At 40.9% G+C, this 16,189-nt stretch overlaps 1 protein-coding gene across 3 annotated transcripts in view; it reads left to right on the top strand.

The window, feature by feature from the left end:
• CHEK2 (checkpoint kinase 2) overlaps positions 1–16,189 on the top strand; it is a 46,657-nt gene that overhangs the window by 18,813 nt on the left and 11,655 nt on the right. For 2 of the 3 annotated variants that reach the window (XM_039225163.1, XM_039225168.1), the window contains 6 exons: positions 1,450–1,574; positions 1,694–1,841; positions 4,945–5,035; positions 8,785–8,893; positions 11,525–11,578; positions 15,981–16,042. In XM_039225163.1, coding sequence (XP_039081094.1) covers positions 1,450–1,574; positions 1,694–1,841; positions 4,945–5,035; positions 8,785–8,893; positions 11,525–11,578; positions 15,981–16,042 — 589 coding nt within the window. The remainder of the gene's footprint in view (positions 1–1,449; positions 1,575–1,693; positions 1,842–4,944; positions 5,036–8,784; positions 8,894–11,524; positions 11,579–15,980; positions 16,043–16,189) is intronic. The other variant, XM_039225171.1, reaches the window with a different exon arrangement.

Below are 16,189 nucleotides of genomic sequence, written 5' to 3'. Positions count from 1 at the left end.
CCATGACCCTAAAATCAAGACCTGAACTGAGATTGAGAGTCAGATGCTCAACCGATTGAGCCATCCACGCACCCCTATTTTCCTTTTTTAAAAATATATAGCCATCTTCATCCATGTGACGTGGTTGCATATGTAATTTTGATAGATCTTGCCAAATTATCATCCTTGGACTACAAATTATATTTGGTATATAAATTACATTCTTACTGGCAATGTAACAGTTTCTTCATAACTCTTGCCAACATAGAATAATATGTAACTCTTTGATTTTTGTTAATCTGATAGTTGGAACACGAAATCTTTTGTGTGTGTGTTTATTTTGAGAGAGAGAGAAAGCACAAGCAGGGGAGGGTCTTCTCGGCCCTACTCCACTTGTGCTCTGTCCATCACTCTCTCAAAAAATAAACATTAAAAAAAAATAGTTGCATGCTCTACCAGGTGCCCCTGGTTTTTAAAGTTTAAAAAAATTTTTTACCTTGGCCATTTTTTCTTATGTTTGAACCATTTCTATTTCTGTCTCTTGTAAATTGTCTCTTCATATCCTTTACCCATTTTTACTGGATTATCTTTTTTTTTTAATTTGTAGGAACTTGACACATTTCTGGGAAATTAGTACTTTGTGATATGAGTTGCTTATACTTTGCCTGGTCTGTCTTTATCAATCTTTACTTGCCTACTATATTCATTGTCCTCGGTGCTCGAACCCTAGCACAGGAGACCCAAGGCTGCCCTCCTGGAGTTTGTTCTGCAAGGGGTGTGCGGGGAGAAGATATGTAAATAATCAAGATAACTTCTGATTACGGTCTATACTTAGAGGGAAACAAAACCAGATGTCATTATGATATTGGGTGATGTGGTAGGAGGCTGCTAATACAGAAAGCCGAGTGGAAGATGATAGTTTGACTCCAGACACAAAGGCAAGATAGCTATACAAGTAGCTGGGAACAGAGAATGCAAAGGCCACAGGGTGGGGGGTTGAACCCGACATATTTGGGCAGTGGAAGGCGCCAGAGGGACTAAGTAGGGTGATCAAGGGGAGAGGTGCAAGGTGAGGCTGGGAGGGGAGCAGGGGCTAGATCCTGAGCATCTAGCCTGGCATAGGGAGGAGTGCACATTTTATACTAAGTACCATGGGAAGCCTCAGGAGGGTCATGAGTAGGAAGTTACTCGATTTTAAGTGTTTTTTGAAATCATTAATAATTGCTTGAGAACTTTTAATGACTGCTCGTTATTTCATAGGTATGTATAAGTCACGGTTTATTGAACTCATTGGAAAATTGTTCTTTTCCTCCTCCCTCATTTTTATTCCTATACCATTTTGGTAAAGGTATCTGTAAGCTTGATTGCTTTCTTAGGTTATTGTCCTACAATTACATTTTATGGGCAGTTTTTGAAGGTGTTTGGTGCATGAAATTTGACAGCACTCCAGTGTGTACTTTTGTGTTACAGAGTGTGTTAATGACAGCTACTGGTTTGGGAGAGACAGAAGCTGCGAATACTGCTTTGATGAGCCACTGCTGAGAAGAACGGATAAATACCGGACTTATAGCAAGAAGCACTTTCGGATTTTCAGAGTAGGTGACAGAAATCCGTCTGTTTGGGAGAATTGGTAATCTCGTCCTTAACCCTGAGATATCTTAGCACTGTCACTCCCCACTGTTAAAACTTTGAAATAAAATGTTCTCTATTTTAGGAAATGGGTCCCAAAAACTCTTACATCGCATACATAGAAGATCACAGTGGGAATGGAACCTTTGTAAATAGAGAGCTTGTAGGGAAAGGAAGACGCCTTCCTTTGAATAACAATTCTGAAATTGCACTTTCAGTGTGGAGTAATAAAGGTAACATTACTCTCTTCTGGTTACTGGATCTTTCTTTCCTCTCACGTAAAGAGAAGGTTGACATTGTGCCCTTTGCCAAGTATGTTTTAGGTAAATAAAGAAGGATGGTTAGTATTCAGGATTCAACTCAGTCTGGATGCATTCTTAAATTTGGAAAGATTTCTATCAAGACTAACTTTTTAAAGTGTAACTGCTTTGATAAATTTTATTTAAGGGTATATGTTGTCAATGGGATGATATTGCTTAAGATGGTTCATTGTTCACTGATTGATGCAGTTTGTACCACATCAGTCTTAGATGTGAGTGAGCTGTTCTAGGCCATTAATTCTTCTCCCTCCCTCCCTCTTTCCTTCTTCCCTTCCTTTCTTCATTCTTCTCTTTCATTCTTTCCATTCATTAATTGCGTATGTATTTATTGAAGTTTGTTTATATGCCAGGCATTAATTAGGGTTTTTCTGTAAGAATCTCAGTTTAAACCTTCTGGCTTCATGGGGCGCCTGGGTGGCTCAGTTGGTTGAGTGTCTGACACTCCATTTTGGCTCAGGTCATCATCTCACTGCTAGTGAGATGGAGCCCCGTGTCGGGCTCTGTGCTGACAGCACAGAGCTTGGGATTCTCTCTCTCCCTGTCTCTCTGCCCCTTCCCTTTGTGCACATATGTGCTCTCTCTCTCTCAAAATAAATAAACGTTTAAAAAAACCCAAATGATTGATTGTCTGAAAGTTTTTATGTTTATTATCATCATCGGGCAGCATTTTATGAACAGCCACTCCTAAAACTTTACTAATATCACATCTAAAATGAGCAGTTGTCATTCAGCACAGAAAGAATTAAAGCCACTTGAAGAGTTAAATGTAATCTCACAGTAATTTTAAATCTTGGACAAAAGGAATACTTTTGTTTCTCTGATTAAAAAAAGACCAAACAAACCTGCAGAACTTCACAAAACTATCTGAGGGTTGAATGAATGGGAAGAAAGTGTGTGTGTGGGTAATACCTTAAAAATAATAGATGTCTACGGGGTGCCAAGGTGGCTCAGTTGGTTAAGTGTCCGACTTCGGCTCAGGTCACGATCTGGTTTGTGGGTTCAAGTCCCACTTTGGGCTCTGCACTGACAGTGTGGAGCCTGCCTTGGATTCTCTTTCCCTCTCTCTCTGCCCCTCTCCCGCTCATGTGTGTGTGCTTTCTCCCTTTCTCAAAAAAAAAAAAAAAAAAATGATGTCCACAAATGCTGTCCCACAGATCCTGGTCCCGTGGTTCCAGAGATTTAAAAAATCTTGCCTAGGGGAGCCTGGGTGGCTCAGTCGGTTAAGTGTCTGACTTTAGCTCAGGTCATGATCTCACGGTTCGTGGGTTCGAGCCCTGCGTCGGGGTCTGTGCTGACAGCCAGTTCAGAGCCTGGAGCCCGTTTTGGATTCTGTGTCTCCCTCTCTCTCTGACCTTCCCCTGCTCACGCTGTCTCTCTCTCTGTCTCTCAGAAATAAATAAAAAACATTAAAAAAATTTTTAAAAATTTTGCTTAGGCATTTCTTATGCAGTCTTCAGACTGGCATCTGGGAATGATGGCCATACTGGACATCCTAAAGTGCATTTTATGACAGTTTTCCCTGTTTCTATTTTGTTTTCAATCTGATAATTGTAGTCAGGGCAGCTGCATAGGGTTTTGCTGTTTGAGAGCACCTTGTGCAGGCGACATCTGAATGCTGAAATTTGGCCCGTCTTACTTGACAAGCTGTGTGCCACCTTTTCCTAGTTGGTCTATCTACAGGGCAACTTTTCTGCTTTGAACAGATGTGTTGTATGGGCTAAAGGAGGCCTTCATTGAAATAGATCAGACTCGCACTCTGCAGATGGCATTCAGTTTATTGACATTTTATTAGGCATTTGCTATTTGTACTTTAATGTAAAAATCCAGATTGCTTTGAAAAAGGTGGACTGTCTGGCCATACTGAGCCTAATTCCATAACTGGAGGACTTGCCAGTGCTCAGTAGAGCCCGTCTGTTTTAGATGGGCAGTGTGTTTTCCCCATTCAGGTGCTCACTGCTCCATGTTGTCTTACATCCAACCCAGCCTTCCCTGTGTATGTGACCTTGGCTTATGTGGATAACTGGGTTTGCAGCTCTTGAAGTAGACCTTGACGTTTGCGTGATGTAGCCTTCCAGAGCCCCTCAAATTCCTGGGTTCTCAGATGCCACGGGAACATCTAGGTTCATAAATATCCCTGAACATAGAGAAACTGTTGAGTCTTGGTTTGCTGGCAGGTTTCATTAAGCACGCATGTGTCTGTCTTGAGCGGACCAGCCTGGAATGAAGCACACTCAGGCGGCTCAGATTTGTGCCAGAGACTGGAACTCTGGGTCACTCCAGGGAGGTCAAAACCTGTCGCCTGAATTCTGAGAAACTCAAGGGTCTTAACAAATTTCACTTTCAGGATATTGCAGGCAGCTGCAAATTTACAATTGATTTTGTATAGAATTGAAATACTGATAATTGATTGCAGCCTTGGCTCACGTGGATGGCTAAATTTTTAAATGAGTGGGGTTACTTTTTTCTTTTTTTGTCTGGAATACAGCCCAGATAATGGAGGAAAAGGGGATTTGGGGGAAAACACTATTTATTTAACTTTACAAGCAGTTTCAAGATGGTTTGCATTATAAAATGCCAGACATGTAAAGAGAAAATAATGCTCGTATGATGACGTATGGTCTAATTTTGGGGGGATGTTTATATGCCTAGAACATTTTTTTCTAAGCTCAAACTGATTGGTTTTTGGTTCTGGGTTTATGCTAATCTGCATGGATATTTTGTATTAGTTGAAATTGATGAATGTTCTGAGGCTGAGAAATAGGAGTAGCATATATATATGGATTTCCTATACTAACATGAGATGATGCTGTGTATTTCTACTGAAGAATGAGATTTGACTGTCATCGTCCATGGGTTTCATAATGTGTGATAGCCTGGCTAACTAATTCCTTTATGGTTAGGTGTTAAATGTAATCGAAAACAGTTGTCTTATGTTCTATATGTTTACTAAATTTTAGGACCATTTTATCTTTAGCAAATGAATTAATGAGACCTATTTCTGCCCTTTTCCTCTTAGTTTTTGTATTTTTTGACCTGACTGTAGATGATCAGTCAGTTTATCCTAAGGAATTAAGAGATGAATACATCATGTCAAAGACTCTTGGAAGGTAAATTGTTTTTTGTTGTTATGGAAATTGCAGTTCATTTTATTCTAAACATTTGTCATTGATTAGGTTCTTGTTCCTGGTTTTATAACATTCATATTTGTAGAACAACTGTTTGTGATAGGCATGTTATTGATTTATTTGATTATGATCAATTGAAATGAATAGTTTTCCTTATAAATTTTATCTTTGATAGCTCAATAAAGTGGCTTTAAAAAACTTGGTATTCACAGGGGTGCCTGGCTTTTACTCAGTTGGAAGAGCATGCAACTTGATCTCAGGGTTGTGAATTGGAGCCCCATGTTGGGTGTAGAGTTACTTAAAAATAAATAATAACATTTAAAAAAGTTATTACTCACATACCATACAATTCACCCATATAAAGGTGTACAATTTAGTGATTTTTAATTTTTTTAATGTTTATTATTTTTTAGAGAGAGAGAGAAAGAGAGAGTGGGAAAGGGGCAGAGAGAGAGGGAGACACAGAATCTGAAGCAGGCTCCAGGCTCTGAGCCCTCAGCCCAGAGCCAGATGTGGGGCTCAAACTCCTGAACCGCGAGATCATGCCCTGAGCCAAAGTCGGATGTTAAACCGACTGCGCCACCCAGGTGCCCCAAAATAAATAATGTTTTTAATGCAGAATAATTATTTAAGTAAAGATTAGTGAGAAGAGAGGTGCTGTTTCACATTTTTGCATATCTCTTTGATATCTGGCTTACTAGAAAATGGCTAGATCCTGATATTTGCTTCTTTGTTCAGTCTCTTGTAATGTCACATGTCATGGAGCCTTTGGAAAACTCTGTATGCTCGTGAGAGAATAAGGATGAAAAAGGCAATTAGTGTCTTAGTATTACTCTGCACATAGTTTGACTTTGTGAACACCCTGAAAGTGTCCTGGGGTTCCTTAGTGGTTACCTGATCCTACTTTGAGAACCACATCCTTAGGGACACCTTTACTGCATTGCACCACGTCCTTCACTCTCCCACCCCTCCCCCACTCCCAGGGGCCTTTCTCTATTGACATTTTTGGAAACATCAAAGTACAAATTAATAGAAGGAAATAGTCACCCATAAACTCAGACTCAAACACAGTGTACTCTTTATAACCATCTATGGGTGATATTTTAGTTTATGGATATTAAATTCAGTAACTCACTCTGTTTTCACATTTGCATTGGTGCTTGGAAGTTTATAGCCAGATTTGTGCCCACCCCTAAGAAATGTATAGGACTCTGATTTTTTCTAAGGGAGGATTCAACACAAATCTAACTTCTATCAGGTGACAGAAACAACTCACATGAGTCAGGTAAGAAGAGAAATTTACTGGCTCTTGTAACTAGGAGACACATGGGCATGGCTGATTTCAGGTGCGACTGGACCAGGTGGACTTTAGGGCTTTCTGTCATTGAATTCTGATGACCTGTGTGGCTGTATCTGTGGCTGGATTTAAGGGTCCTCCAGTGTTGCCAGGGCACTGGCTTCATCTTTTAATTTAGCTACTATCAATTGTCTTCCTATAGATTTGCTTTCTCCATGTGGCAGAAAAAATGGCTTCCAGAAGCCCCACATTCATATTTTCTACCTTGTAGAAACCACTGCAGAGAGAACTTCCCCAACATTAGCATTTGATTCCAGGGGAAACGTTGTTTGGCTCCATTTTGGTTACATGGTCCATCCCGTGGTACTCTTATAGGCTCTCCATTAGAGCTATATTGATTCAGGGAAGGTTTCTCAGGCAAAAGGTGACTGTTTTAGAAGGGGAATTAGAAAGTGTTTTGAACAGATTTTAAAAAATAATAGTTACAGGGACCATTATGTCACACCATATACAAAAATTAACTCAAAAGGAAAAATAAAACTAAGTGTAAGAGATAAAGCTATAAAGCTGTAAAAAGAAAACAGGGGTAACTCTGATCATGAGGTGAAGTCGAACATTTAACTGACTGAGCCACCCAGGTGCCCTGGCAGTGGTTTTTTAATTATGGCATCAGAGGCACAAGCAACAAAGGGAAGAAAAATAGATAAATTAGACTCCATCAAATTTAAAAACTTTAGTGCATCAAGACATCATCAGAGGAGTGAAATACAACCCATGGAATGAGAGAAAATATTTGCAGATCATTTATCTGATAAGGATCTAGTACTCATAAAAAAGAACTATTATAACTCAACAATAAAAACAACCCAATTTACAAATGGGCACAGGATTTAAATAGACTTCTCCAAAGATCTACAAATGAGCAAAAACCATGTGAGAAGATGCTCAGCATCATTTATCATGAGGGAAATGCAAATCAGAACCACAGAGGATACTACTTCACAGCCCCTAGGATGACCATGGTAAAGAAGTGCAAGGTAGCAAGTGTTTGTGAGGATGTAGAGAAATCAGATCCCCTATACACTACTGGTGGGAAGGTAAGATGGTGTAGCCACTGTGGAAAATAGTTTCTTGGTTTCTCGAAAAGTTAAGCATAGAATTACCCTATGACCCATGATTCCCCTTGTGGGTATATAATACCCCTCCCCAGGTTGACAATAGGTGTTCAAGTAAAAATTTATGCATATATGTTCACAGCATGTACCCAAAAGGTGGAAACACCCCAAATAAATAGGTAAACAACATGTGATTTATTCATACAATGAGATATTACTTAGTTATAAAAAAGAATGAACTACCGACCCACGCATGGGTAAACCTTGAAAACATGCTGAGTGGAAGGAGCCAGATACAAAGGGCCACATATTGTGTGATTTCATTGATATGGGATATTCAGAACAGGCAAATCTATTGAGACAAAGCAGATTAGTGGCTCCTAGCATCTGGGGGAAGAGTAGAATGGGGGTGGGGTTTCCATTTAGTCTCATGAAAAAATTCTGGAGCAAGATGAGGGTGATGTTGCATAGCACTGTGGATGGACTTAATGCTACCAGTTAATCTACCCCAGTTGTAGATTTTAAAATGATAACAGTGATAAATTTTACGTATATACAAAATACACGATAAAAAGGATGTCTTGACGAACTCATCGTCCCACCCCAAACTCCCAAATAGTTATAGTCTACTTGGGACATGTAATGAATGGTTGATACTTGAGTAGCCATTGGGCTGACCCAAGCTTTGGAGAGCAGAGCCCATTGGGTTACCTGTATCCTGGATATTATTCCTCTTCCATTATGGTGTCCCAATTAATTGCAAGTCTTTAAGAGTTTGCTGCAATTAGGTTAATTGTGTAATACTTTTGGTTCTTAGTTATTGTGATTTTATTTAGGGTGCAGTTCATGGCATCAACTATGACACTTCGTTTGAATAAGAAAGAACGTATCAATGAAAATAATTCATTTGCAGTTACAGCTATCTGCTGTAACTTGTGTCAGGCACTCATTTTTTTTCTAGGACTTTGTTCTATGTGATGTTTCTCTACTTCTAGGATAAGTAACTTCCGTCTTATTTGTTCTTAGTGTCTTTCTGAGGATTTCACATTCTGGGGTGCCAGTAGTACTTAAGTCTGTATCACTCAGCTCAAAAAGTGGAATTTGGAGCTGACTCAGTGCTTTTGGATGGTCCATGTTCACTTATGCCCTTGACATTTTACATTGGTGAGGTTTCATTGTGTTGTTTGAAAACAGGGACAATGGAAGGGTTGTATGTGGACAGTGTTTAACTTATAAACTGATCTGGGCTAAAGTGTTAAGCCCAGTTCAGGAGTGATGAACCATTCTGACAACTGATCATTTCATGTTTCTGTCTGTAGTGGTGCCTGTGGTGAGGTGAAGCTAGCTTTTGAAAGGAAAACATGTAAGAAAGTAGCCATAAAAATCATCAGCAAGAGGAAGTTTGCTGTTGGCCCTGAGAGAGAGGCAGTAAGTACCCGTGTTTGTGATGCTCACCTGATTTTTAACACTTCTGAACTTACCCAAATAATTTTACGGTGGTGCTTTTCTTTTTTCTTTTTTTAATTAAGTTTTTATTTATTTTGAGAAAAAGGGAGAGCAAGCAGGGGAGGGGCAGAGAGAGAGGGAAAGAGGGAAATCCCAAGCAAGCTTTGCACTGTGCAGAGCCTGATGCCAGGCTCAAATGCACAAACAGTGAGATCACAACCTGAGCTGAAGTCAAATGCTTAACTGACTGAGCCACCAACGTGCCCCTAGAATGGTGATTTTCAGTGTCAGGAAGGATTCATTGTTTACGTATGTGAATTTGTATTAAATAGCATTGAAATATTTTGAATATATTCAGTTAACCTAGAAAGTTACTTATCCATAGTTTGGTTCGAAAAATATATTGTTGTACATAATAATGTACCAGCAGGAAGTTTTTTTTTTTTCCCCCCAGGTTGTTAGAAGTTTTTACAGTACATGAAAGGAAATTGGGGGATGTCTGGGTGGCTCCGTCAGTTAAGTGTCCGACTCTTGATTTCAGCTCAGGCCATGAGTTCGAGCCCCATGTGGGGCTCTGCACTGGTAGCACAGAACCTGCTTGGGATTCTCTCTTTCCTCTCTCTGCCCCTCCCCTGCTCGTTCTCTCTCTTTCTCTCTCTCTCTCCCTCTTGCTCTCTATTTCTCTCAAAAAAAAAAAATTAAAAAAAAAAGAAAGGAAACGTAGGGGAAAAAACAACCCAGCTATAGCCCACCATTGTAACTCCACAGCTGTTTCCAGTTTTCTTTTTCCTCCTAGTCCTTGTTCATACAAATTTGCATTTTTAGATGGTTGAAATCATACTGTATATACAATTTTGTGTTCTACTTTTCCACATAAGCATTAATGCATAAACTTTCCCCAAATTGATGCTTTTGGATAATTAAGCCTCTATTTCATGAACTTTATTGTAATTCACCCTTTTCTCTGTTTGATCATTTATGTAATTTCTAATCCTTTGTTCTTTCCAATAATGAAGCGGTGAATACCTTGGCATCAATAGATTTTTAAAAATCCTAATTATTTAATAGTCTCTGTATAGTAGCTGTTCATTATATTGCATTCTCTGTAATATACATTTAGCGCATTGGTGAAATAGTCAAATGTGTTGGTCTTTCAACACCCCCGCCCAACAGAGTAATGTAAAATGAGGTCTCTAATCACATTTTCCTTTGTGGCCAGCTGTTTCTGGCCATTATACTCTAACATTCTTTAAAGATCAATTCCCCCTGCCCCCAAGACAATGCCATTTTCACATGGCAAGAGGAATTTCCTTTCTGTGTTCACTTTGCTACAGATCTTTTTCCCCTGTGATTCTGGATTTGTTTCCTGTTGGGGAGGGGGGTGTGGTGGGGAAGAAAATACCTACCATTCTTGAAGACTTGGAGCAAAATTTTACCTCTTAATTTCATCTTTCAAATCAGATTGGACTCTTTTAGACCTCTCTATCATCAGAGTATGCCCTGACTAATGAGTTTAACAGCTTACAGGAAGAGGCAGGCTTTTAAAATTAAACATCTGGGTTTCTTAGCCGAAGTCCATTTTACATAAATATGTAATTCTATATCCTCTTTGCTTTGGAGGGTGTAGCCCTTGAGGTTGAGTAACTTGATTCATCCTTTTCGAATTGGAACAGAGAGCAACATCGGTCCCCTGATGCTTCCTCTTGTTGGTGTCTCCGTAGATATGTTAGCCTGCAGTAAATTGGAACCTGTGTCTGCTCTATTATTAGAAATTTGGCTTGACATTTTCTTTATATAATTTAATTAAATACCTCTTGTCTGTGGTGTTTATTGTTGTATCACTTTTACGAGTATAAATTCCACAGCCAGAGAGACCGAGCTTACAACTAATATTACACTGTATGTTAACTAATCGGAATTCCAATAAAAACTTAAAAAAAAGAAGAGAGAGGCAGAGACAGAACTTACCAGGTTTAAGCATGAGAACAGTGGAAACACACTTGTTTCTGGCTGTGAGAACTAGAGCAAGTGGCTTCCTTTCTCTGAGCCTCAGTTACTCCATCTGTGAAATGGGGATAATTCTAGAACCCAGTTCACTTTGAGACTATGAGACTTATTAAGTAAAATGATTTTTTTTCTTTTTTAAATGATAAGTTTATTTATTTATTTTGAGAGAGAGCATGAGAAGGGGAGGGGAGAGAGAGGGGGAGAGAGAGAGAGAGAGAGAGAGAGAGAGCATCCCAAGCAGGCTCTGCAGGGTTTGTGCAGAGCCCGACGTGGGGCTCAGACTCACAAACCATGAGATGATGACCTGAGCCAAAATCAAGAGTCTGATGCTTAACTGACTGAGCCACCCAGGTGCACCCCAAAATGACTCTTAAATAAAGACGTTGACATAGGGCCTTGTTGTTTACTGAATGCTTACTATTTGCCAAGCACTTTTCAGTGATTTTATAGGGGGAGTTATTTAATTGATCGACCTCTAATCCTTGATTAGTAGGGCTGAGTGTGGAACTCAGACAGCTTTTACTCTAATAAGTTTTAAATAAGTATTTTCCAAGTATTGACTATTATAATATGTAGTAAACTTTAATGTTATTTTTTTTATCAAAGGATCCAGCTCTCAATGTTGAAACAGAAATAGAAATTTTGAAAAAACTAAATCATGTAAGTATTGCTGTAAAATATGACCCAGACTTACTTACATTCATTCCTCTCAAAATATGGGTGGAGTACAAAGTATTTCAGTGTAATCAAGTTAATCAAGTTAGTTATTAACTTGGGTTACTTAAATGTATGTGTGTGTGTGTACATGTGTACACATGTGTGGGTACACATGTATGGGTGTATGTGCTTATCTATAATTTAGCTGGGAAAAGCTTTGCCCTGAAATTTGAGAGGACAATACTGTATAAAGATTTCATGATTAAATAACTATTGTATTTCCACTGAGTGATTTTTTTTTTGTCTCAAACACATGGTAAATTTCCTTAATATTTTATCTCATATTGTTTATGGGAAGACAGTATCAATTTGGTAAATTTGGTTTAATTATACTGGAAGTTTCAGTACCTCTAGATACCTTTTGGTTGTGCTGATTTCTGTTTACCTCAGTGGGTGTAAATAGTTCCTATCTTTTTTGTGCAATGATGACCTTGTCTCACTGGAAAGTGAGTCTGCCTTTTTTTTTTTTTTTTTTTTTTGGTAATGTTTATTTTTGAGAGAGAGAGAGAATAAGTGGGGTCGGTAGGGACAGAGAGAGAAGGAGACACAGAATTCAAAGCAAGCTCCAGGCTATGAGCTGTCAGCACAGGGCCAGATGTGGGGTTCAAACCCATGAACCATGAGATCATGACCTGAGCTGAAGTTGGATGCTCACTGACTGAGACACCCATGCACCCCCTGAATTAGCCTTCCTGTCCCCCCAAGGGATCTGGAATCTTTTGTTAAAGAGAGGAGCCCTCTAATTTTCTGGGGTGGGGTTGCTTCAAACATACTCCTAAGATAAACACTTAGAATCCTCAGAGAGTTTTTTTCTGATATCAGAGGATCCCCAAACATAACATTTACACAAATCCAATGTCCAGTGCAGTCGAGAGGAATTGAGAACCCTCAAAAAAGATCTCTGGAGCTAATTTCTTGGCAGTTTACAAGGGCATGTGGAAAGCTCTTGGAAATGAAATACAGGCTTATGAGTGCATTTGAGGGATAATGAGTAGAGCCTGGTAGCCTAGCAGAGCCTGGCATTTGGAGCCAGGCATTGATTCAGTCTGTTGTTAAACATGTACCGTGCCAGCCTGTCTTCTAGCCCGGGGGGGAGAAGGGGAATGGCGAGCACAAATGGACTTGGCCATCCCTCCCCTCCTCCAGTTTCAGCCTAATGGGGAGACAGACCTGGGTTCCCATGCCCATCTTGCTGGCCTCCTGGCTCTAAGAAAGTCATTTCACTTTTCAACATCTCTGTTTCCTTATCTGTGCAGTGGAGACAATACAGATACATACCTTAAAGGTCAGTGTGGGAATTCGATGAGATGTGCTTGCCAAGCCTTGCACATGGAGAACATGCTTGGGGGAATGTTTTGCGGTCTGGAGAGATCACTGTCATTCCCTAAACTTCTCCCTGTATGATCTAAGTGGAGGGCTTAGGGTAGTAGCCTCTCATTCATGAGAGACCCCTTCAGCTGCAATGCTGCAGCCAATGAACGGCCCTAGAGATGGTGGCGTCTTAGAGGAGGCAGCTCCCGCAGGCTCTGACTGTTGGGTACCTCCTCATGCTCTGCCAGCTCCCAGACCAGGCCATGCCCAAGTGGGCACCGGCCCTGTCTCATGATGCCAGACAGAACCAAGCAGCTCTCATCTGTTGCTCTGATCTCCTATTCCTTTTCCATGTGTGCCTTTTTTTCTGCTTCTTTATTATATGAAGATATCACATGCATATGATCTAGAGAGAATCCCAAGCAGGCTCAAACTCACGAACCATGGGATCATAACCTGAGCTGAAATTGGACTCTTAACTGACTGAGCATCCCAGGACCCCCTATCAATGTTAGATAGGCTGTAGCCTTCTTGTGACAGTATATGAGAATTTTAGTTCCCCTTTGCATTCCTTTTAATGTAATATTACAGCGCATATCCAGTGTCTTCATTCTTGTGGCAGGAACAACTAGTGATGCAGAGCCAAGTATGTTATGATCTTAGGTAAGGAGTGGTGTTGCTGGTTTGCTCTCAGCCTCACTCTCACGGTGTGTGTGCCACAACTAAAATGTGGTGGCAGAGTCCACCCTCAGTGGGTCATGTTTCTATTAGTGCTGCTGTTCGTATTAGTCTGTGCAGCACATGAATGTCTCCTGTGTGCCAGCTGCTGCGCTCAATGTTGGTGTTAGAAAGAGAAATAAGACTTGACTCAGCCTGCCAAGGACCTGATGAAAGGAGACCCATGGTGGGAGTTAGTTTCCCGTTTCTGCGTTCCTGGAGCTCGCAGTCTGATGGGGAGACAGATCTTGAAGATGCAGCATGAGGCCACAAAGATGAGAACCAATGCGGGGCACTGTGGATGCATTCCAAGGGTGACATTTGAGCGAGGGCCTGATGCTGGAGGCCAGGTGTGCCGAGAGGGCTGGATCAGCAGGTGGGAGCGCAGCAACCACAGGTGTGACATTGGGAAAGAACACAGGGAGTCTGGGGCAGGCGGGGTGTTTTATGGCCTGGAGAGGAGGATGCCTGGGCCCAGGTGCAGGAGATCTGGCCGTGGTGGGGGGCAGGGGCAGGACATGGCTGGGTCTCCAGGGTTTGCTAATCCTGCTGAAAGTTAGTTTTCCAAAGGTTTTCTTTCCTCTTGTCTTACTTTCTGCCTTTCTTATCTTTCCTTCCATCTCCCCCTCCTGATTGGTTTCCTTTCCTTCCTTTAAATATGTTTAAATTATATAACATTTGGCACATGTAAAACAATAAATTATGAAGCAAAATGATGAAACAAATACCTTAGAACTCACCATTCAACTTAAGAATGAAAACTTGAGGGGCACCTGGGTGGCTCAGTTGGTTAAGTGTCCAACTCTTCATTTTGCCTTAGGCCATGATCTCACTGTTAGTGGGTTTGAGCCCCACTCTGGGCTCTGAGCTGTCACTGCTGAGCCTGCTTGGGATTCTCTCTCTCTCTGTTCCTCCCCTGCTCATGCTTTCTCTCTCCCTCTCTCTCTCTCTCTCTCTCTCTCTCAAAAAAAAAAGTAAAATAAAATAAAAAATATAAAAGAATGAAAACTTGACCATGCAATTGAAGCTACTTCCTATACTCTGAAGTATTTCCTGACTTGTCTTTTCCACTTGGCATTATGTTTCCAGGATCCCTTGTGCTGGAGGAAGCAGTGGGGCATCTGTTCACTGTTGTTTAATGGTTCATTATGGGAAGCTACTACTTGGAAGATTTTAACGTTTATTTATTTTAAGAGATAGAGAGCAGGGGAGGGGCAGAGAGAGAGGGAGAGAGAGAATCTTAAGCAACTTTATGTTGTCAGAACAGATGGATGCAGGGCTCAATCGCATGAACCATGAGATCATGACCTGAGCTGAAAGCAACAATTGGATGCTTAACAGACTTAGCCACCCAGGTACCGCATACTACTTGGAGGATTTTAACCAGAGCAGTGGATGTGATGAAATTTGCTTTGTAGGACAGTCACTCTGGCCAGTTTTGCTACTCTTTTTACTGTAAAATCTAGAAATCGTGTAACTCTCTTCCCTTTACTAAAAAAAATTTTTTTTTCTCCTGGGTGGCTCAGTAGGTTAAGCTTCTGACTTTGGCTCAGGTCATGATCTCATTGTTTGTGGGTTTGAGCCCCATGTCGGGCTCTGTGCTGACAGCCAGCTCAGAGCCTGGAGCCTGCTCTGGATTCTGTGACTCCCTCTCTCTCTGACCCTCTCCTGCTCACGTTCTCTCTCTCTTTCAGAAATAAATAAAACATTAAAAAAATTTTTTTTTAATGTTTATTCATTTTTGAGAGAAAGAGTATGAGCAGGGGAGGGACAGAGAGAGGGGGAGACACAGAATCCAAAGCAGGCTCCAGGCTCTGAGCTGTCAGCACAGATCCTGACTCAGGGCTCGAACTCATGAACCATGAACCGCGAGATCATGACCTGAGGTTAGGCCCTTAACCGACTGAGCCACCCAGGTGTCCCTTCCCTTTAATTTTGATAAACTACAAGCCTTCTCTCTGCTTGGGGGTGGGGTATGTCCCTGATAGATACTTACCACATCTTTGACCACTCAACTCTACTGTCTATTCTTCATATTGTAAAAACAATAAGTGTGCTTTCTAAGTATAAAATCATATTAGGGGTACCTGGGTGGCTCATTTGGCTAAGTGTCCAACTCTTGATTTTGGCTCAGGTCATGATCTCAGGGATCATGAGTTTGAGCTCTTCATCAGGCTCTGTGCAGACAGGCTGTTTTGCCTTTTCTGCTATGTGAACTTCAGAGTGCCTTGAGGCAGGGGGCAAATGCCTCCATTCTGCTCCTGGGTTTTCCTCTTGGGACTTTGTTGCTACTTTTCTTCTTTTTTTCCCCTCTTAGCCTTGTATCATCAAGATCAAAGACTTTTTTGAGGCTGAAGATTATTACATTGTTTTGGAATTGTAAGTAATAAACTTTTCTATTTGTTTCCATTCAAGTGGTTGTAAACCACCAAAGAATCTAATGCTGGATCGCATTTCTCATCGTGGGGACCCTCGTCATATGTATGGGGGGGTGGGGCCCACAAAGTGTGCGTGTGGGGTTAGTAC

The sequence above is a fragment of the Hyaena hyaena genome, unplaced genomic scaffold (genome assembly GCF_003009895.1).
Source record: "Hyaena hyaena isolate Hyena2069 unplaced genomic scaffold, ASM300989v1 scaffold_19, whole genome shotgun sequence".
Lineage (NCBI taxonomy): Eukaryota > Metazoa > Chordata > Mammalia > Carnivora > Hyaenidae > Hyaena > Hyaena hyaena.
This window is presented reverse-complemented; position numbering and strand designations above follow the sequence as displayed.